At 41.5% G+C, this 21,991-nt stretch overlaps 2 protein-coding genes across 3 annotated transcripts; both read right to left on the bottom strand.

Annotated features, from left to right (window-relative positions):
• Positions 1-5,714: 5,714 nt before the first annotated feature.
• LOC311020085 (P2Y purinoceptor 14-like) lies at positions 5,715-11,772 on the bottom strand. Its single transcript, XM_084019902.1, has 3 exons — positions 11,523-11,772; positions 9,690-9,949; positions 5,715-7,226 (listed from the first exon to the last, which is right to left on the bottom strand). Exons 1-3 carry the CDS (start codon positions 11,697-11,699, stop codon positions 6,506-6,508), a joined length of 1,158 nt encoding a protein of 385 aa, XP_083876028.1. The 5' UTR covers positions 11,700-11,772; the 3' UTR covers positions 5,715-6,505.
• A 1,578-nt stretch (positions 11,773-13,350) lies between these two features.
• Positions 13,351-20,211, bottom strand: LOC311019507 (P2Y purinoceptor 14). Of its 2 annotated transcripts, XR_014597811.1 has the most exons (3): positions 20,071-20,211; positions 13,473-16,322; positions 13,351-13,442 (listed from the first exon to the last, which is right to left on the bottom strand). XR_014597811.1 is itself a non-coding variant. In XM_084018962.1 (2 exons), the coding sequence occupies exon 2, from the start codon at positions 16,318-16,320 to the stop codon at positions 15,283-15,285; it is 1,038 nt and encodes a 345-aa protein (XP_083875088.1). In that variant the 5' UTR covers positions 16,321-16,322; positions 20,071-20,211; the 3' UTR covers positions 13,467-15,282. The 2 variants fall into 2 exon arrangements, 1 of the variants encoding a protein (XP_083875088.1); XM_084018962.1 differs by lacking the exon at positions 13,351-13,442 and having other exon boundaries at positions 13,467-16,322.
• Positions 20,212-21,991: the final 1,780 nt, after the last annotated feature.

The following is a 21,991-nucleotide window of genomic DNA, read 5'->3' as shown; positions in this document are numbered from 1 at the left end:
TTTATCTTGTAAGAATCGTAAAAGTTTCTTTTACCTCAGAAAACACTGGTGAATCCCTTGAGCTTCAACTGAAGCGTTCCTCCACACATTGTGTCTGTCAGGAAGGAATGAGCACAATCGCCAAAGCTGAACTTATGCCGATTTACTTCATGTCATTCTTTTTCAATTCTGTGACAATTCCATTCAAATAAGTTTATTGAGGTGTGACAATGTTGGTTTGATTGGAAAAGAGTGACGCATTGATGTATATTAACTGTTAATGAGAGAAACACAGTCACACAAGCAGCACAGATAGTGAATTGTGCGAGGTTCAGCTCAGCAGCACGGACTATAGGAGTACGCTCATGTACACAAAGGCCCCTGTCACATGTGGAGCAGATACATACCAACGCCGTGATGTCAGTTTGTTCATCTCAACCTTAGACTGCTCATCTATTCATCAGAAACTCTGAAGGTCACACTGAACACTGCTTTTTTTCTGTCCGACTCTCTCAAGGTCAGTAAACTCAGATTTCTGTGTCTCGAACAGAAAACAATCATTTGTTCTCTGGATCTTTGGATGACATGGGAGGTCGGGCATTAATGCGTAATGCTCCTTAGTATTTCCAAATATTCTCACAGGATTTTATTCATATACACGAAGAGGCAATCAAAACGCAACATTAAAAACAAAATGAGATGTAAAAACGTATTCAGAATGCTACAAATATATATTGATCTGTTTAAAATGATATTTTCATGCTGAACCAATGAAAATAATTTTCAGAATAAAATATTGGGGTTACTTTGTGTCTTTATGTGCAATGAAAAGCCCCTTCCCTTTTCTGTTGTGGGATTACCGCTCCTTTTCCCCCACACTGTCGTTACTGTAAAAGGTCCAGAGACAGAATGGGGATTCATAGTGGATCCTCGTCTGAGCAGCAATGCAGGTCGTCTCAGAGGAGGAACCAGGCGAGACAACCTCAGTGTGAACGGGGAGAGCTGGGAAGCTGGAACAGAAGGTGTTTATGTGCGGGACCCGACACAGTGTTGTTTTATCGGCTCCAGCACCCACACTTCCTCCAAGTTCGTTAGATGATACAACAGCTTCAAAATAGTGCAGAAACTGTGCAGCATGAAAGCAAGGTCAGATGGCCAAACAATAATGCTAAACAATAATGCAGATTTCACAGGATTTACAAAGTGAGTTATGTTTCAGCCCGACTGTCTCCAAACATATGAGACAAAGACGGAGAAGGAATCTGAGGCAGGAATTTACAGTTGTACATTTTCTGGCCTTTAGCAACACACTGTTATCTGGAGCGGCTCACAACAAGCCACTCCCAGACTGGAAAGCGTGGATGCTGGGACAGAAAAATATGACAGGAAAACAATTTGGGCTTCACTTTTATTTTCCGCTAGACGCAGATGATGGACGCAGAATGAAGCTGTTGAATTCAGTTTAATTTCTCTTGAGCAAAGAACGCCTTTAAAAGTAATTACCCACCCTCAGGGTGGAATACATCTCCTCGTTATTTCCTAAACCCCGGTGTCATTTATGAAGCAGGATAACGAGTCAGACAGGTACAAACAAGCAGAGAGAGACATAGCACAGCCTTCAACGTCGGTGTTCACACATGAAAACAGGACTGACAGGTTGTCAATCTACAAATCCCAGCTGAAGTCATCCTCTAAGAGGATCAGATCTTCTATATATACACTCACCACAGGTAGCCTCCCTGAGCAGGGAGCTACTGTAAGCAGATTACTGATCAAAGATGCCATGAAAACACAGCATGCAAGAGTTTCAGGGGACTCCAGGGTGCTGGAAAATAGATAACATGGGTCTCATAATGTTTGATAAATCTCTACTCCACATTGGCCATGCAAGCACATATTTATTACAGAGGCCGTGGGATAGTATTGTTAGAGGATATTAAAAGAATAACCAGGGCCCCAAATGTCTGTACAACTACTTTAATTCAGAGACACAACCTTGTAAAAACGAGGCAGCTATCTATATAAATTAATATATTATAATGTTTTTTTAAATTTCAAAACAAAATAAAAGGAGCGTTTAGTAAAAATTACATTTCCATATATCCTATAAAACAGCTGTATCCTACTAACCCTGTGTGACACATGCAACCCTCAATAGAGATGTGAAAGAAGTGATCAAAGTTACAGTAAAAACATATTAAAGTGATGGTTCGGAGTAAAATGCACCCTAGGTCATTTCCACCATGACATCCAGCCAAATACCCCCTCAGAAGCATTTTTAGCGATGGTTTAGCTGAGTTTTTATAAATGCTTGTATTATCAGGTCAACACATTGTTATAATTGCTTGTATTATCAGGTCAACAAATGTTGACAAGTGTTGACCTGATAATACAAGCATTTATAAAAATTCAGCGAAACTTTTTCATACTCTCGCGTGAAACTCGCGTCACGGAAACAGCTTGATAAACACGGAAGTGGCGTCTACGCTGCGGTAGCGTTAGCAGCAGAGGATAGAAGCTATCAGGCAAGTATTCTTTTAAATAAACTCCCGATGTACTTACAAACTTTCAAATACCTCGTTTTGTGAGTACGGACCCTATGTGTACTACTGCAGAAGTTTGGTAACATTCCATGCATTATTAGTGGGGTAATTTACGACATATACCCTCTGTACCATAGTGCTAGCACTAAGCCATTCGGCTGATAGCCCTATCTTGACCAATGCTGACCTATGCTAAAAATGCTTCTGAGGGGGTATTTGGCTGGAGGTCATGGTGGAAATGACCTAGGGTGCATTTTACTCCGAACCATCACTTTAGAATGCAAGTCAAAGGGAAACTATTGCTCATGTGACACATTGTTGTGCAGTACTGAAATCCATCAGCTAAATGATTTCCATGCGGGAAAGAAAATGATTCACACTGACGTAGTGATAAGACCACTCTGCTTATATCACTCACTGTCTGTTCTGACTTGCAGGTTAGACCGTTTCTCGTCTAGACACTCACCTACAACCAAACTCAGTCAGAGTTTGTCATTTCACTGTGGAGTTTTTCTTATGCAATAGCATGACTCTTGCATGAGAAAAAAATTACACAGCACAACACAGCAACATTATGTACAGTCCGTTTTGAACCACTACAGATGTACATCCTGGCACCAGAGTGTGCACTGTCTCTGTCAGATAAACAAATAGATAAATAACAACTGCTCTGAAGGTCAAAAGAAGGGCACCATGCAGTTAGATAGGTGGCAGCTCAGCATTTGTGTGCATGATAGGAAACCTTTGAGGCATTAGAATGAATAGTTTGTCTTCCTGGAGCCAGTGTTGCAGGATGGGAGGGGAGCAGGAAGTGAGTCACGAGAGGATCGTAGCTCACCAGGAAACAGACTGCGTGCTGCTGGGGTGCTGAACCACACGGGCGAGCCGAGAGCCGCACAGCTTCAATCACTGGAGGCCTAAAGATAGAAAGGAACAATGTCAGAAAAGCTGACAGCAACACGCCTGCTTGTGATAAATTAAGGAATTTAGGATTAAGGGTTTGATCTGTCTGAAGGACCAGACAGGCAGGACACGGTGGCGCCACCATGGGGAGAGTAAGGGGGGGCCACACCTAAAGTTGAGTAGACTAGTTCCCAGTAAATCCGTATCGTGCCCAAGCACGTTTGAGCCGCAACGTCCAGATTGTTTGACGAGTGTGAACGCTCCGTCAGGCAAAGCACGGTACACTTCCTCGGGCCTGGCACGGTTGGAAGAGGAGGGCTTCGGCACGGTACAGTTCATGCACAAGCGCATCCTGGCCATGACGTGTAATCGATAATCTGTTCTGCTCATTATCGCTCAGTGCTCAACTCAGATCGCTTATTGAGATGAAAATACTGTTGATGACTGTGCAAGACACAGATGGATTCTGGGCTGGGCTCAGACGTGCTTCAGACTTGTGGTGTGAGTGGTTCCGGAGCTAAATCGGAGCGAGACATAGGCCAACGTAAAGCCATGCGTGTGTTATATGACGACGTGCTGCCGTATGTACAAGAGGTAACCAAGCTCAGGCCCGGTTGGGCCTGGAGCGATATGAGTGCAGGCCGGCGCGGGACCCGGAAACGACGTTGCGACGCTTACGTTGTAACTATGACGATGCAATTGCATATGGTACAGACGTTCATTTGCCGTGGTGAAACTACAATGCACTAAAAATGGACTACAAAAAGCCCATCTTACACTTGGCCCTAGGTTGATTCATGCAGGTTCCTTCAGCAACAGTGTTGAAGGAGAGTTACCTTCCTGCTTCTGTCACACTTAACGACTAACACCTAGTCAATTCAGAAATACATCACCATTCAGAAGATAGATACTCTTGAAATACCATTTCAGCACGCCTTTAAATGTTGCTACTGCAAGGAATTGTGGGGTGGCATTATCTCCTCTCCTTTGGTAAAGGATGCTCCAGTGTTTATATCCTGAAGGAGACAAGAGTTTACTAATAGGGGGTCAGTAGGTTTGGACTCTTTGCTGGCTTGAGTTGTTTGAGCCACTGCTTAGTAGGGCTCCCTGGTTTGTTAGTCAGAGGGTCATACAGATGGATGCTGCTCAGCACACTGGCTCCCCCTGGTGCCCCAGTTCCCACACCGCGGCCTGCCCCACCTGAAGAGAGCAACCTTAGGTCATAAGTTGCAACACAGCACACTTCGGAGGAACACTTTTCAGACTGACGTTTAGTTACTACTTTAAATTCCCTTCAAACGCAAGCATGGATTTTGTTGTTGATCAAACTTTTCTTGAGTGGAAAACTTTTTTGGAAAACTGTTTTTTTTTTTTTTTGCAGCATAAAAAACGACAATTACAAAAAACAGAAATGAAAGAAGAATAGTAAGTGCAGGAGAGGTTAAAAAAACCCTACATGGGCTTATAAGAAGCACCTCCCCAAGAAATATACACATTCAGAGGATAAATCAACAACAACAATAGGAGAAAGCAACAACAAATAACAACAAAAAAGGAAGCAATACAAGTGCCATTTTATAGCACACACTCAAAGAAGTCAGAAATAAAAACATGGGTATGTATAAATATAAAATAATTGTATTTAACTGAGTGTATGAGCATGTAAAGAGATAATGATCCAATGACAAATATACTGGAAAAGAAACTATTAGGAACTTTGATTTAACAGGTAAGCTTTCAGTCTTAACTTAAAAGTATTGAGGGATGAAGATAATTTAACAACATGAAACTGTTGTTTCCAAGTTCATGTGTTAAAGGTTGAGCAGGTGATTCTATTCAGAAATACTTTGTTATATTACTATTACTGTTATAAATACTCGTAACATACCGATAGCAATGAATACATTAAATGCTCTGACATAAAAAAAACTGTTAAAAAGGTCATCTGTGGTCATCTGGCTGCCTGTCTGTCATTGCTGACTTCCTGATTGCACTGCCGATCCCGAGCACTCGTTTGGTGTTCTGGGGGAACGGCTTTGAACAGAGGTCTGAACGAAGGGGGCGGGACTGTTTTGGTTTGTCGATGCATTCAAATTCAAATTCTCTGTGTTTTTTCCAAATGACCTACTCTGACTTTATTGTAAATATCTAAAAATACTTAATTCATTTTATGGACAAAGGCTTTAAACTTTAGTTAACTGATATCACTTTACATAACATCAAACCTTCAATAACTTGAACAGAATCTGCTCCTGCCAGCTGGGACCATGAAAGTTCACAAGATAACATAAGATAATCCTTTATTAGTCCCAAAGTGGGGAAATGTGCAGGGTTACAGCAGCAAAGAGGATAGTGCAAATAACAGAGCAGTACAAAATACTAGAGGTGTCACGATTCATTCGATTAATCGATTAATCGATTGTCAGTCCTACCGATTCAACAAAATCAATCTGCTAAAATAAATAAATAGAATGAATCATTTTGCCTTCACCAATAATCGATATAAATGCATTCAATCGGATGAATCGTGATTCTGACTTATGATTAATGTTTTAATACGTTTAAGACACTCTCTCCCCTGCCAGCATGTAGCCTATTGAAAAATGTTGAAAATAACTGAGCAATGTTTAATTACATTTTTGTATTCAGCATGAAATATTATGCAGGACTACTTTTTTATAGAATAAATATGTTAAATAAGTAATTCTGTGGTCTGTCCATTCATCATCAACCGCCTATCCTGTATTCAGGGTCGTGGGGGGGCTGGAGCCGATCCTAGCTGACATTAGGAGAAGGCAGGGTTCACCCTGGACAGGACGCCAGTCTATCACAGGGCCGACATGTAGAGACAGACCATTCACTCTCACATTCACACCTACAGGCAATTTAGAGTCATCAATGAACCTATCCCCATCCTGCATGTCTTTGGACTGTGGGAGGAAGCCGGAGAACCCGGAGAGAACTCACGCTCACATGGGGAGAACATAATAATAATAAAGGACCAGTCAAATCAAACATCCAACAACCAGGAGCAGGAGGTTTGTCTGACACATATTTGCAGATGTGATGTAATGTGGAAGTCAAAGCATCTGTGCACCAGTCTGCTTTGTTGTGGCGGTCAGCGATGTCCTCCTGTTTAGTTGGATGGTGCTCGTCCTTCCGTTGCTGCTCCTCCTCTCAGTGGGGTTTGCTCCTTGCATTGTGGCCTGTGTGATGCTAAACAGCCTCCCCTGACTCAGCTGGGCCCGGAAGGCTTTGCAGAAGATAAAATAGATGAGCGGGTCCAGGCAGACGTTGAAAACCGACAGCATGATGGTCAGCTCCTTCAGGAGGTAGAGCGTCTGGCGCCACGAGCACAGCCTCCTCAGGAATGCATAGGGGAGGCGTACCAGGTGGTAAGGGACAAAGCAAACACAAAAAACAGTGACCAGGACCAACATGTTCCTGCGAGATTTGGCAAGCTTCTTGGACCTGGAGGACGCTGGCTGCCTCTGCTGTGCCAGCGATAGCCTGCGGGAGGTGCTGTAGTAGAAGAAGACCAGGGAGACGAGGACCAGCAGGAAGATGGCAGCGGAGCAGGTGTGGACGATTTTATAGAACAGGCTGACCTGTTTGCTGTGCAGGACATCACAGCTGACTGTGTTAGAGATGGAGGATAATGGTTCCTGGGTGAGGAGCAACACGGTGACGTAGGTGCTCATGGTGGCCAAGAGGAAAACCCAGGTCACCGTGGAGATGATGTGGGCAGCGCGCACCGTCTGCAGGATGTGAGTTCCTAAAGGATGGACGATCTTCAGATACCTGGAAACAAGAGGCAGGGATCAGTAGATGAATCATGAACAAAACCGTCCACACCGGATGATTCTGCAAAAAAAACACAATTAAGTTTAAATCTTTAAAATTCATAGCTTTGCATCTGTTCATGCTAACTAGGGTATGGTTAAAGAATACTTAATCTGTATGGGAAGTGGGTCGTATTTGTAGAAATGTAAATTACATTTAGAATTTGGTGCCTTCTTGACCAAGAAAAGGCAGACTTTTTGGCACATGTGGATGGAAGACAACTCCCACAATGCAGAGCTCTGCAGGCCACTCCCACTGATCTGTCCCACCTCCCTAGTCCCCCGCCACTTTACACTTACACATCGCCGTCTCAAAGTTATCAACAAGAAACAACACAGAGCTTGGCTGAATCTTTACTGACAAATCAGTCTCGGCCTCTGGATCGCTGGACGGCTCGTTTCGGGCGAATGGGACAAGTATTGCTTTTGTCGGTCCGCGCTCGCCGCTCGAGCTGCCATTCTTCATGCATTCTGATACCACATTCTGAAATGCCAGTTGATAAATATCTGCAATATCACTTTGCTAGAGAGTTCCATTTCAGATTTATAAGTCCCTGAATATGAAAAACAGTTTTTTGAAAAATGTCCTTTTACGTAAAAATGTATTAAAATATGAAGCCATTAGCGTTTGTTGAAATATTCTGGTCAGTACATGTATCTTATATGAGACAATCTTAAGAAAAAAAATTGAAGATCCTGAACCCCTAGCCACATGGTCAAACCATGGGACAAAAATGCCCCATTTTAGAGCCCTTAACCTTATGCTAAATCTTTTTTAATCCATCACCTAACTGTGTTATCCAGGAAAAAAATATACATGTGAATTGATAATGAGCCTGTGTTCTGAGGAAAATAATTCTGAGTTGTTCCATATTTTCAAGATGACTCCTAGTTTCAAGTTACTAGATGCATAGACTATTTCATAACCTGCCGTGAGACTAATGTCATTGAGTCAGCAGGTGTTCATTTCAAAGAAAACAAAGCGTGATATTGTGTCTTTGCATCATCAGCCAGGCTTTTATTGTGGTCCGAGCACCACAAAGGTTTATTTGCTGCTGGAAGGACTACTTTATCTTTCAGTCAGTGCTGCTACCCAGCGTGGTTGCCTGGTTCGATATCTTTGGGCCTCATTCACCAAATGCAGTTATTGCATTTTCTTCAATTTTACAGTTGTATAATGCTGTGTCTTGCACAACATCGCCATGAAACGCGGTGTAACATTTCCCCTTCAGCCACCACAACAAGAGGATGTGCGTCCTGACCCACTCCTGGGGCCGGACAACAATCCTAACCCACTCCTTGGACCAGACACCAGACTTGCAGTCCAAGTCTGCGAGCAACAAAGTGTGTAAATAAAGGCATTACAATTTAGAGTTTTACAGTGTGATTATTTACAATTAATCTCAAGAAAGTTTTGCATGCACCGGGCCCTGCAGTCTCATGCCCTTTTATGGGGATTGGCGGGGCGTTACATATGAACAACTGGCATAAGATTTCACATCATGAATCCGACGAAGACTTTTCTGCGGAACTTTCTTAAGAACAAATTTAAGAAAAAAAAAAGTGAAAGAAAAAAGAAAAAAATGTATTTGATACAAATACTGAGAGATGGCTTTTTTTAATGATAGTGATGAGTGTAAATTCCTAAGACTCTGTTTATGAAAATTAGGATCAAAAGACAAAGAGAAGTGAGAAACTGACTTTAACAGTTTATCACTAAAAATTAGTTCACTCTGCTGCTGCAGGTCAATGTGTCATTATAAGGATGTGAGATTTAGGCATAAAAGCATCAGGATGTGGTTTGCGGTGAAACGTGTTTGAATTCAGAAGAAGCCAGCAAATGCACAAATCTAAACTGAGGCTGCATGTTGGATGTGTTGAAGATCTATATGTTTGTACCCACCATGCTAAATATTATCATTTATTACTATTAAAGCTACTAATTAGCTTTTCAATTCCTAGTTTCAGAAATACAGACCTTTCAAATTTGACCCAAAAAATCCACTTTCCAACTTCAGGATTGTATAATGGATTGATTTAGCCTCTGGGATGCTTATTTATCACGCTATAGGACCTAAAATACATGTAAATGAAAAAGTTGATCGCACCAGTGATCAATGTTAAAAGTTCGTCTGGAGCCCTGCATTAAAATCATGAATTGGTGGTAAACAATTCACCAGACTGCAGTTAATTAAGTGTTTCTCTATGCTAAGCTAAGCTAACAACTGCTGGCTAAAGTTTTATATTTAGCATCCAGGCATGTGTTTGGTATCAATCTGACAGTAAAATGCTCACAAGAAATATTTTCTTTTCCTTGTAATGTTTTTTGTGGAATCGCTAAAACCAAACCTGCTCTGGACCTGAGACCTGTCAACAGCAAGCTCCAGCTTCCCACAATGCCATGCTGTTGTCCAGTTCATACCTGTTAGCTGCAATGTAGCCCATGAACAGGATGCTGGCATACATGTTCAGGTAGAAGGCGGAGGCACCAAAGTTACAGTAGAGCCAACGGACGGAGACGGAGCTGCTGGCATAGTTGGTGATTTTGACAGGCAGACAGAGGCTGACCAGGAAGTCAGCAGCCGCCAGGTTCTTCAGGTAGACAGTAACGCTGCTGGACACCTGCTGCTGAGCTTGGCAGAAGTAAACCTTCAGGGTTAAACCGTTGAGGAGCGAACCGACCTGCAGTGAGAAGACATTTAACATGTACAGTCATTGTTGGCTGATTAAATAAGTAAGTAAGAAAGTCAGTGATGAAAGATGCACCATTGGTCAGTCGAGTGTACTACGTCACCAAGGGGGGTGACTCATGAAGCTGCTGCAAGTGTAGTTATCTGAGGGAATCAGCACAAGCAGAAACATTGAAAACTCGACATACATCACTCGCTGCAGTGTTTCTAATGTGAAATGCAAAACTGTTTATCAGCACGCCTCCAGCTAACATTAGCACACCTGCAGCCAACATTAGCACGCCTCCAGCTAACGTTAGCACGCCTCCAGCTAACGTTAGCACACCTGCAGCTAACGTTAACACACCTGCAGCCAATGTTAGCACGCCTCCAGCAAACGTTAGCACGCCTCCAGCTAACGTTGGCACACCTGCAGCTGACATATAAACACTCTAACTTAACTATTGATAGACAGAAACTCTAAGTGAAGCATTGCTAACTTCATCAACAGCGTTAATTAATTAATTGGCTTGTTGGATGCGTTGTTGTTAGAGATAACTGGGCTGTTTAATGTGATAACGGTCTTGGTTGACTTAGCATTTTTATTAGCATTAGCCAACACTCAGCCACTGGCTGCACCTGAAACTCCTCACCAACATGATATTTAGTCACCACAAGGCTGTGTGACATGTATTAGCATGTCTGACACCTTAGCATGACACCAGAGTTCATGAATGTAGATTTTTAACAAGGAATTATCACAGTATGACATACAGCGGCGCTAAATAAACAGGAAGAAAGTTCCGTGTGCTTCCCCAGTGTTGCCCTGACCGACTGACAGGCTGCAGGTTGTAGAGACGGTTTGAGTCGAGAGAGAGATGGTTTTTATTTTGTGTGGTGTTTAACAAAATAATTGAAATTTAAAAAAAGTTTAGTTTACATCAATCCGACGTACACTTTTCTTATATTTAAGAAAAAACGTAGGAAGTCATTGGTGATTGAGGACCAATGTCTCGATAAAGCTCCAACAGCCTGAACAAATTATTGAATTATGAATAATTCAAAACAGTGTTATTGCTATTGACTGTTTTGAACACCTCTTTATTACCTACAATAAATTTATTTTCTGCAAAGTTTAAACAAATGATAGTGTCGTCAATGTTGCTAAAATATGCACCTAAATAAATAACAATGAAAGGTATTCACTGCTCTCCCGTCAGGCATTACATGCAAATACGACATGACATGTTTTGTTTCGTTAATGGAAAAAAGGTACTGTTGGGTACCAGAAATACAAGAAATGCTTTCAAATTTATGGGCTTATATATTTCACTTTATATAAACTGTATAAGATAATGAATAATGAATGAACTACCATATAGCGAGTGTTATTTACTTCATTATAAGATCTTTTAAATCAAACATCTTATGATATGAGTACAAAGTTTTAGTCTTGTAAGCGCATTTGTAACATTTTACTCAAATGTAGGTTAAACATGTCATGTCATCTGCAGTTAAGCACATTGACCACGCACGGTCCAACCACAACGTTAGACTTGTTTCTTTAGACGGAAAACAGGACTCACCAGAAACACCAGAGTGTAGACCAGCAGGAAGAAAACGTGGGCCGAGGTGTTCACCTGGTCACAGTGAGATGGACTGGTGCCGTTGGTCAAGTTGGATACCGAGGATATATTGGAGAACAGGGACGCTCCCACTCCTCCAAGGACACTCATGTTTCTGGATGTTGAAGCCAAATTCATTATGTGTTAGAGGATTAATCGGACATCATCCGTCTGTAGACAGGATCTGTTTAAAGGTAAAAGGGAAGTGCTAGATCACGTCCACAGCAGAAGAGGAAACCTCAACAGGACGTTCACTAAAATACACCTATGAAGTGCTCCGCCTATCAGACGTCTATCTGACTACGTCCGTGCATTCCCTTATTCAGACATTTTTCTGATATAAAAATGTGATGATATGGTGGACCAGGTATGGTTCAAATCTGATCAGTAATGCTTTTCAACAGCTTGTTTGCATGTTTGTTGTGAAATAATTCATAGATGAGGATTGAATGGGTTCAGAACATTACAATGTTAGATAATGGTGTGTAAAAACAAACATTCATCAGCAAAGGGGGTCCGGCATAGCTCTCCCCTCCCCCCAGTTCCCTGTTGGTCTCGAAGAGAAACTCTTATATCTGACGTATCTGTAATGCGACACTCCAATCTGATCTGCATTTGAACTCGGACGTGGCAACTGGATGATCTGACTTTGTGAGTCCCAACAAACAGCACCTCAAACTCTGAATCAGAATCAGAAACAGATTTATTACCAAGAAGGATTTTACACCAACAAGGAATTTGTCTTGGTGAGTAAGGTGCATACATTGTACATACACATACACAACAATAAACAAACAGTGACTATAATATATACAATATAAACAAATGAAGACATAAGGTGTGGGATGGTTGATAAACAAAGACGAAAGAGCTGTACAGGAATGTGAAAAAAAAAAGATTGTTAAAAGTTATAAAGTGGTGGGTTTGAGTGCAAGAGTCAGTGTCGGTGGGGATGGGGGTCCTGGGATTTGTTAATGATCCCAACTGCGGAAGGGCAGAAACTGTTCATATGGCGGGAGGTTTTGGTCCACAATCCTACCAGCACGCCTCAGAGCCCTGGAGCTGTGCAGGTCCTGAAGGGATGGAAGTTTGCAGCCAATCACCTTCTCAGCAGTGCATATGATACACTGCAGCCTGCTCTTGTCCTTAGCAGTGACAGCAGCGTACCAGGCGGTGATGGAGGAGGTGAGGATGGACTCGATGATGGCCGTGTAGAAGTGCACCATCGTCGTCTTTGGCAGGTTGAACTTCTTCAGCTGCCGCAGGAAGAACATCCTCTGAAGCGCTTCTCATTTTCTTTTCTCCTGAACTACATGAGAGGTTGAACTCCCTCCACGCAGCCAAGCCAACACAGCTGAAGCCCCAACTCATCCTGGTCTTCTCATTGAAGCCTTCTCCTACCAAGACAAGACTACTTATAGCATGCCAGACCTTCCACACGACAGAAGCTGAAGACACCAACTTTTTCTTCAGAAGGACAACCTTTCCCCAAGGGCTGGTAAACATCTGAGCAACACTTAGGAAAGAAATTCATGACCATGGGCATTGACCGGAAGGTATTGACAATAATGTTTCAATGTAATTTTCTGTTTGATGTGTTAACTCGTTAAGATTTTGCACCCTAAGTTCAGTTGTTAGTGTATGAACAAACACAGCTTTGCATGCTCACTAATCCAACTTGCTAACCGCATTATTTACACAAATTACAAACCCATGCAGAAACGTGAGCCACACGGCTTATCTCATCTTATCCCTTTGTTCTAAACCACATGAATAACACACAGTGTCGGCCATCTTGGTTTGCGGTACAAAGAGGTTATTTGAGTTGGCTGGTAGTCAATGCCCATACACACACACACACACACACACACACACACACACCTACAAACACACACACACACACACACACACATGCCTTGTATGTTAGTAGTTAGTTCCGATTAGTTTATTTAGACAATTACAATAAGATTACAGACTGCACATGAACATGTTTCTGACAGCGAAGCTGATTATGACAACATGTATTTTTATCTAATAGATACTTTACCTAAATAGTATATGCATTTATGTGAGCAACAGAAAAAAAATACCCTAAACTTCTCCAAGAGAAGTACTATAATGTCTCTGAGAAGCCAGAACAGAAGGTGACGTTTTATAGACATGTTCAGTGCGTGACCCGTCAACGGAGGACTTAACAAGCTCAGAACGTAGATCCGAAGAAGATAGAAAACCGGTAGTTGCTTGCACGAGGCCGCTGTTGTATGCACCAACATGTATATGATGCACAGCAAGCGGTTGAAGAGTTGAGAGGGGCATTCCCAGCTCCTACAGTCCACATGTGTAGCGTCCTTGACAAGATACTGAACCCTGAATCATGTATGAAAGTGTGAATGGATAAATGTAGACTGAATGTAATGTAAAGAGCCTTGTGTGGTCGAAAAGACCAGAAAAGTGCAATAGAAATGCAGGTCCATCTACCATTTCATCACTGAAGTAAAATACAAAACAATATTGTTTATCCTGATTATATATAAATTACATTTTAAGCCTGCAAGAAGAAAATGAATCTAATTATTTCATAATTTTAACATTTTAAGTGTGTTCGTATTCAGGTTTTGGATTTCTCAACTCAAATCTGGAAGAGAAATAATGAAATTAAAACAAAATGAAGGAAAATCTGCAACACTGTCACACAGTATCTCAGTCCTGCTGTCACAGTCCTGGAATGTAAACCAATAGAAATTCAAGTTAATTTTAGGGTGCACTCACACTTGATAATCAAAACCATGCCCAAGCACGTTTGACCACCAAAGTCCAGTATGTTTGACAAGCGTGAGTGCTACGTACCGTGCACAAGCACCGGTAGATTTGCTCATGCACAAGCGCAGCACAGTTACACAACGTCATGACATGACATGACGTATAATCCATCCATTTGCATTACTTTGCATATTAGCATTTGGCTGCCCACTCTCACGCACTGAACGTGAACGTAAATATAAGCTAGCATGATGTGTGAGAAAAGAAATTCTGTGGACACCCGAAATGTGAAAATTGTCAGCCTTGCTTGAAATGGTGGCTGTTTTACAACCAGGTATTCCAAAATGATGAAAAAGCTCTTCCAAAACCTACAACAGTGAGGATGTATTCTCAGGACACTTTACACATAGAGCAGGACTAAAACATGCTCTTGATTTTGAGTCAATGAATAAGATCCCACTTTTACTTCCGCATCACCACTTTTCACTTTTTACTCTGGTGTCTCAACAATCCAAAACTGAGAATGTGACATATTATAAACATATTATTTAATAAAATATAAACTGTTATTTATTTACAATTTTACATATATCATTCTGCATTTACATACATACATACATACGTATCACATTATGACACCATGATGATCACAGAAGAACTACGGATAGTGTGAATGTAAATTAAATTCAGTATTAAATTAACTTTGGGATCTGAGTCAAAATATAGATTATATTATTTATTTCCAGAAAAAAAAAGGTGAGATTATGCATTTAATGACAACTTTTCCTTTATGAAAATTATTCCTGCAATATTTACACATGACAGTCAGGGTTAAGGCCCCTCTCTCCTTGATCCTTCTCCTTGTCCCCTCTCCCTCTATTCTCTCTTCTTGTCTCCTCTCCCACTTATTCCCTCTCCTTGTCTCCTTTCCCCTTGTCTCCTCTCCTTGTCCACTCTCCTCCTAAATTTGGCTAAGACTCTGAGCCATGGTCAGTGACCTCCTCCTGGCTCTTCCTGACAGTTTCCTTAGCAGTGACTCTCTGAAGGTTCGACACATCAGGAAGTAGATGACGGGGTCGAGGCAGACGTTGAGCGCCGACAGGAAGAGCGTCCCCTCCTTGAGCTGGAACAGCAGGAAGCGCGTTTCCCAGCTGAAGCTGGACGCCGGCATCTGGCTCAGAGTGTATGGCACCCGGCAGACGTGGTACGGCACGAAGCAGACGAAGAACACTGCCAGGATGCTGAAGATACTGCGGCTGGATTTCCGGCAGACGTCGCTGTTGTTGCAGCGCACGCGGCGGTAGGACTGATAGATGTGGCAGGCAATGGAGGTGTAGCAGTAGGCGAGGACCAGCAGGGTCACCCAGAACAGGCCCACGCTGAAGAGGTTGGACACCTGGTGCCACTGCACGCCCAGCGGCGTCTTCAGTTGCATGCATTTCTGCGAGTTCTCCTCATTGGCCTGCTGGCTGGTCAGCACCACGTTGGGCAGGACGCAGAGGAGGAGGAGGCTCCAGATGAGGAGCGCGAGTACCCGGGCAAAGCCGACGCTCTGCAGGAGGTGCAGCAGGGACACCACGCCAAACCTGGACCTGCAGGAGGAGGGGGGGTTGGAGGAGGTGTGTCTGACAATCTTAACGTAACGCTCAAGGCTGATGAGCCCCATGAAGAGGATCCCCACATACATGGAGGAGTAGAAGAGCACGGCGGTGTATCGGCAGATGACCACATGGAGGCGCCAGCCACCCAGACCAAGCTGAGCCGCAAGCCTGAAGGGGAAGGTGGCCAGCATGAGGAGGTCGGCCACCACCATGTTCTTCAGGTAGACCACCAGGCCCGAGTCGCTGGGCACTCGGAAGAAGATCCAGGCGGCCACGCCATTAAGGGACACGCCCACGATGCAGATCACTAAGTAGAGCGACGGGAGCACCTGCTGAGTGAAAGTGCTGCTGAAGTCTGATTGGTTGTTGGGAAGGTGGGTGGAGTTGAGGTGATCCATCTCTGCAAACACATTAACAGCAGAGTTAAGGATAACGTTCAGCATCTAAATCTCAAGGTCAATAAATATGTCACAGGACAGGAAGTCATGTGAAACATATGCCAATAAAACATCCTTCTGAAAATGTTATGATCATAATTTTAGGTTATTTTTGGAATATGTTTTTGAACTGGAAGAAACATTTGATTAGAAACATCTTCATGTGTTGTTGCTTTAAAATGTGGAAGGAGATGCTGTAGTTTTCTGGATATTATCAATCTATCTACCAATCTATCAATTCCAGGCTTCCAACATACAGTTTATTCTGTCTTCAGACCCGTAATAACTCCCTGTAGATTTGAAAGTGAACAAAGCACTAAGTCAGTTTCCTTGTGTGCAGCTCTGCTGATCTGTTTGTGGCTTTATGTTCCTGAACGGAAGACCGGCCGCTGTGTTTACACGGGGACACGTGCACAAATAAAAAGCGTCTTGAACTCCTGTCCTGCTGTTCACACACACTTCCCTCCAGGTAGCCATTCATGCCAGGCCAACACACACACTGCGTCCTCCTACATCCACACAACTGAGGACGACACCCGGCTGCCTTTTGTTTTCCCGTTACACCCATTTATTTTTAACCATCGTCTTGAACCGACCGGGTCTTGAACTTGTGACTTCTGCTGTCGCCTAAAGGATTGTTTGCCAAACTGATCAATACATCAAACAACCTGAAACACTTTTAAACATCAAATCACATTGTGGCTCCTGCATCTCACAAATATCTTAAAAATGTCATGTTTGAGGACTTCGCGGTTCATCTGACTTCCTGTGTTTATGTTGAGAACATTATTGAACATGAAGCAGCTGCTCAGTAAACACACAGATAATCACAGATAGAAATCCCCCTCAGCTCAGTTTATTAACCTCCATCAGATCACAACACACACAGCTGGCCTCCATGTCCGTCCCCTCCCTGTCATGTCTCTACTGTTGACTAAAGACCCAACAACTAAGGCTTTACCATAAAAAAGGCCACATATAACAATAAACAACAACATAAATATAAAAAAATAACAACATAAACAACAACTCTTAAATCAACATATTTCATGAATCGGCATTACAAATGTTAAAGTGAATTCAAATGAGTTTAGTACTGCAGTTTGATTTATTTATAAAAACGAAATGTCTGCAGGTTTCTCTCCAACGTGGCATTATGACTTTTTCGTAAATATACACGCCACTTCCTGTGGCGTGTCATCTGTACGCAATTCGAGCTATCTGCGTGTATGTGTACGTTCTGAGCGAAACGACCCATCACATCCACGTGTATATAAACACCCTTTAAGGTTAGGGTTAGGGTTAGGGTTAGGGTTCGGCGTTGATAAAGGAAAAGGCGATTGTGCGTAGTGATAACACGCCATAATGGCACACGAGTTGGCGTGTCATACATATGCTGATTCATGAGATCAGTCTGCCTCCACACACGTCTGGAGTGTGACTGACTTAGTTGTGACTTGTATGACGATGCATGTGGAGGAGAAGTTGATCAGCTAAAAACTAACAACTTCTGCTTTCAGTCGTCTACAGTTGTCCAGGGAGAGGAAGTGATGCAACTATTATCAAATGCCCAGAGGAAACAAATGTATCATTTGTGTGCAACTTTACAATATTTGCAAGAATCATTCGTTTAAGAAAAAGGCCTCGGTTCCAGCTCTCAGCGTCAAGCCTGCGTCAGTTATTAGCATCTGTGTTGTTCCTGCAGCTAACGGCAGCGTCTGAGTGTAAATGTGTTCATCGCTTTAATGTTGCAGCCGGTGAAGGTGGAGCTCATTTTAATGACTTATATACTCCTGGGTAGTTTTATCTATAATAATACATCATCATTCATCATCATGAACTCATCAGGAGTCATTTGCCATCTTCCGAAAAAGGCTCAAGACTCATCTGTTCAGACTTCACTCTTGAGTCTGTCTGTTTGCTCTTGAGGTACTACGTTACTCAGATGAGGACCCAACACTTGTTCTATTTTTAGCTCTTACTTTATCGGCAATGATACGTTGTGGTTTCTTTGTTTCTTTCTTTTGATAAATGTACTTATTGTAAGTCGCTTTGGACAAAAGCGTCTGCTAAATGACCTAAATGTAAATGTAATCATTTATTAGTTGATTATATGTTTTAATATTAATCTGAATGTGCAAAGTAACTAAAGTTATAGGTAAATAAAGCACAACAAAAAGTACAATATATAATATAAAGTAGCAGAAAATTAAAATACCTCAAAATTGTATTTCCCAAAATAGTGGATTATTACAAACATACTTCTTCAGGCTGCATGTTGGGTCTTTTATATTTCTACAAAATTGTTTCATCTTTGAAGGCATCTTGTTCAGCCCCGCATCAACCTACAGTTACCCACAACCCCCTTCTCTCAGCGCAGGTTCACAGCAGCTTTACAGCAGCATGAGTCCAACTTTAGATGATTCTAACACACATCTCGTCAGTGAACCTAATCTTCACTGCTCTACATTAGTCTTCAATCGATATCTTTATCTTTTTGAAGACATCACTTCCTGCATAGAGATTTTTTCTAATCTGATATTTACCTTGACCATAACTCAGCTCAACTCAACTCAACTTTATTTATATAGCACTTTAAAACAACCATAGTTGAAAACAAAGTGCTGTACAGAGACATAAAACAATTAAAACACCAAAATAAATAAAACAGACAGTAAAACAGGTATTTCATTGTTTTTAAAAGCAATTAGAAACAATAAAACAATAAATCAAAGCAGGGCCATAAAAACACTAAAACAAGAATAAAGTCTCATGTGGAGTTGAAAGCCAGGGAGTAAAAATTGGTTTTAAGACTGGTTTCAAAAATGGACAGTAACTTCATAACAGTTTTTCTGTGATTTATTTATTATCTCTTGTTGGATGTGGATGTGTTTTTTCTTCCTTTTCTTCTTCTGTGTGCATTTTAATGTGAGAAAAGTTTTGTATTCAGATTCAATATGAAGAGCACTTTATGATAGGCTTGTTTTGGCTCATATGCTATTATTATTTTTTTTTCTTATGTTATTTTTATGATAAAATATTGGACCACTGCAAATAAATCCTAATATTTGGAGAATAGGTCATAAAAGGTTAATGAATAGGTTAATGTTTGTTTTGAACTTTTCCACATTTTTCCCAAAGTAGAACAAACCAAAAGAGTGCAACGGAGTCAGTCAACTTATGATTTGAATAATTTGTTTATCTTAGACATATTTTGTCACCAACTAAATGTAAAAACAAGTTTATTTAAATTATTTCTTTATTAATTTCTATACATTTGAATAAAGTATTTCATGTTTTTTCCCTTTAACAGCAGTTTCAGATCATTGTTATAGCGATGAGCTCGGATCCCCGAAGCATGTTGTTAAATTTTGAGTCCAAAGATGTAAATGTTTAAGGATTCCTGTCTACTACCTCGTCAAACAGGCAACACAAATAAACAAGAAGATCAACTGCAGGCCGATAATACCTCCAAACTCCCACAAACACTAGCTGTATTCTTTGATCTTTGCATCAAATATTGTGCCGTTCTGCTCATATCGTCATGACTTTGGTCTCAACTTTTATCTTGTGACTTTCTCTTCAAAATGCTCACTTCTTGAAACGGCAGATGTTTTGTCCCTCTAGGACCGACAGAATGTGCCTCCAGAACCAGCTGTTTCTCCCGTCGTGAGGCATCTGTGTGAGTGTTGTGTCAATGAGTCGACTCACCATAGAAACAGGCTGGAGATCAGTCGGGTTGCCATGCAGATGTGGCCTTTACCTGAGATGCGGAGTCCTGTGTGCTGTTCAGAGCCGAGAGTCTCGAGTCTCTGGAGGAGTTCCACTTCCTCTCTCCCTCTCACCCACTCACCCTCCCTCCTTCGCTTGGCTCCCTCATGCTCTCTCACTCTCTCTCTCTCGCTCTCCAAGAGTCTGCAGCTGAATGCAACACAGTGGCAACGCTAACATGCTGATGTTTATAATGTTCACCATCTGCTCACTTATTATCGGGAAACTGTCTTCTCTAAACTGTAAGTGTAACTGTCGGAACTATGTCAACTCTGTCAGGAACTCACCCAAAAACGTCCATCCCGCTTCAGAAAATGGTTTCGTCTGGGTGTGAGCTGTACTGGTCACATTATTTACATGTTATTATATTTGTTTTCTTCCACTGACTGAACAAGACTATCACTTCTGTCAGGCTGAGCTTTTCTGATTCGACTGTAGCATGAAAGCAAGCAAACTTTATTTATAGAACCTTTGATTCCAGGTGCAGGCAACCACGGAAGTGTTAAGATAACATTATAGACTGAAGTAAATACAAATTAGAAGACACACAAGTGATGCACGTGAATTAAAACCATTAAGAAGGAGGATAAACAACTAAAATAATCAAGATACAGCAACCAACCAGTTAGAATGTATAAGACAAGTGAAGGCAGAGCTAAAAATAATGTTTTCAGTTTAGTTTGAAAGGACGAGTGTGTTGGGAAGGATGCTCCAGTCGGCCAAACACACAGAAAGATTATTTGCCATTTGTCTGTTTACATCAGATGTACTTGTGAATCAAAGTGTTGTTAAACAGATCTTTCATGTTACGTCGTCAGCGAACAGAAAATGCGCAACAAAATGACATAAATGGAAAAGAATGAGTCGTTCGTCCTCGTGGTATTTAAGAGCGCATCACAGATATTTGTGTTGTTGAATGAATCACGTTGCATGTCATGAAAGAAGGTTCCAGTTTAGCTGGAAATCAGTGGGAGGTGCATGTTGTTCCCATCCAAGGGGAAAAACATGCAACGTGCTGTTTGAATGAGTGAGAAAATCTGATGTGAACAACAATTGAAGATTTGAAGTTTGAAGAAAATAATTCAAGAATTGAGCCAAGCGAATGAGAAAGAAGATGAGAACTATGAATAAGATCAAAGAGACATTATGTGTCCGTGTGAGACACTCATTGGTGGTTTGGATCTGCACGTTGGATTTGTTGAATCAATTATAAATTACAAACCCATATTGATAAACATTTACTGCACCTTTCTGACACATTTAAGTCAATCCATTTGAACGTGATTGTCTGTCTGTCTCTCTGTCTGTCTGTCTGTCCGTCTCTCTGTCCGTCTCTCAGCAGATAACAGGATGTGTTTCAGACTGATGCTTTTTTAGCCTCCCATCTTTCCACTTTTAGCCTCACGTCGTGTTTGTTTGATTAAACACATGCAACCTTGCTTTAAAAATGCATCACTTGAGAATAAAAAAACTCAACTGATAAAGCTCTTCAAACCAAGTAGTGACTTCTCTTCCACGTTGGCTTCAAACCGGAGGGTCCACGTTCATTTTCTGAATTTGGAAAACAATGTGGTAATAGTGAATGAAGCTGGATTTAAACAGCAACCTCTGATTGGAAGACGACGCGCTCGTCCTTTGAGCCCACCAGCTGTGACGACTGCTGTTACAACATAGATGATTCAGAAACAACAATAAATGAGCTCACATCTGTGTGCAGCTGTTAGATTTATGTGTCATGTATATAATTATTATTATATTTTTGTTATTATTATTATTATTATTATTATTGTTATTATTACTATTATTGTTATTATTATTATATTGCTGCATTTGCACAAAGAACAATAACTTTTTATAAAAC

This window comes from Eutrigla gurnardus (assembly GCF_963514095.1).
Source record: "Eutrigla gurnardus genome assembly, chromosome: 10".
NCBI classification, from domain to species: domain Eukaryota; kingdom Metazoa; phylum Chordata; class Actinopteri; order Perciformes; family Triglidae; genus Eutrigla; species Eutrigla gurnardus.
This window is presented reverse-complemented; position numbering and strand designations above follow the sequence as displayed.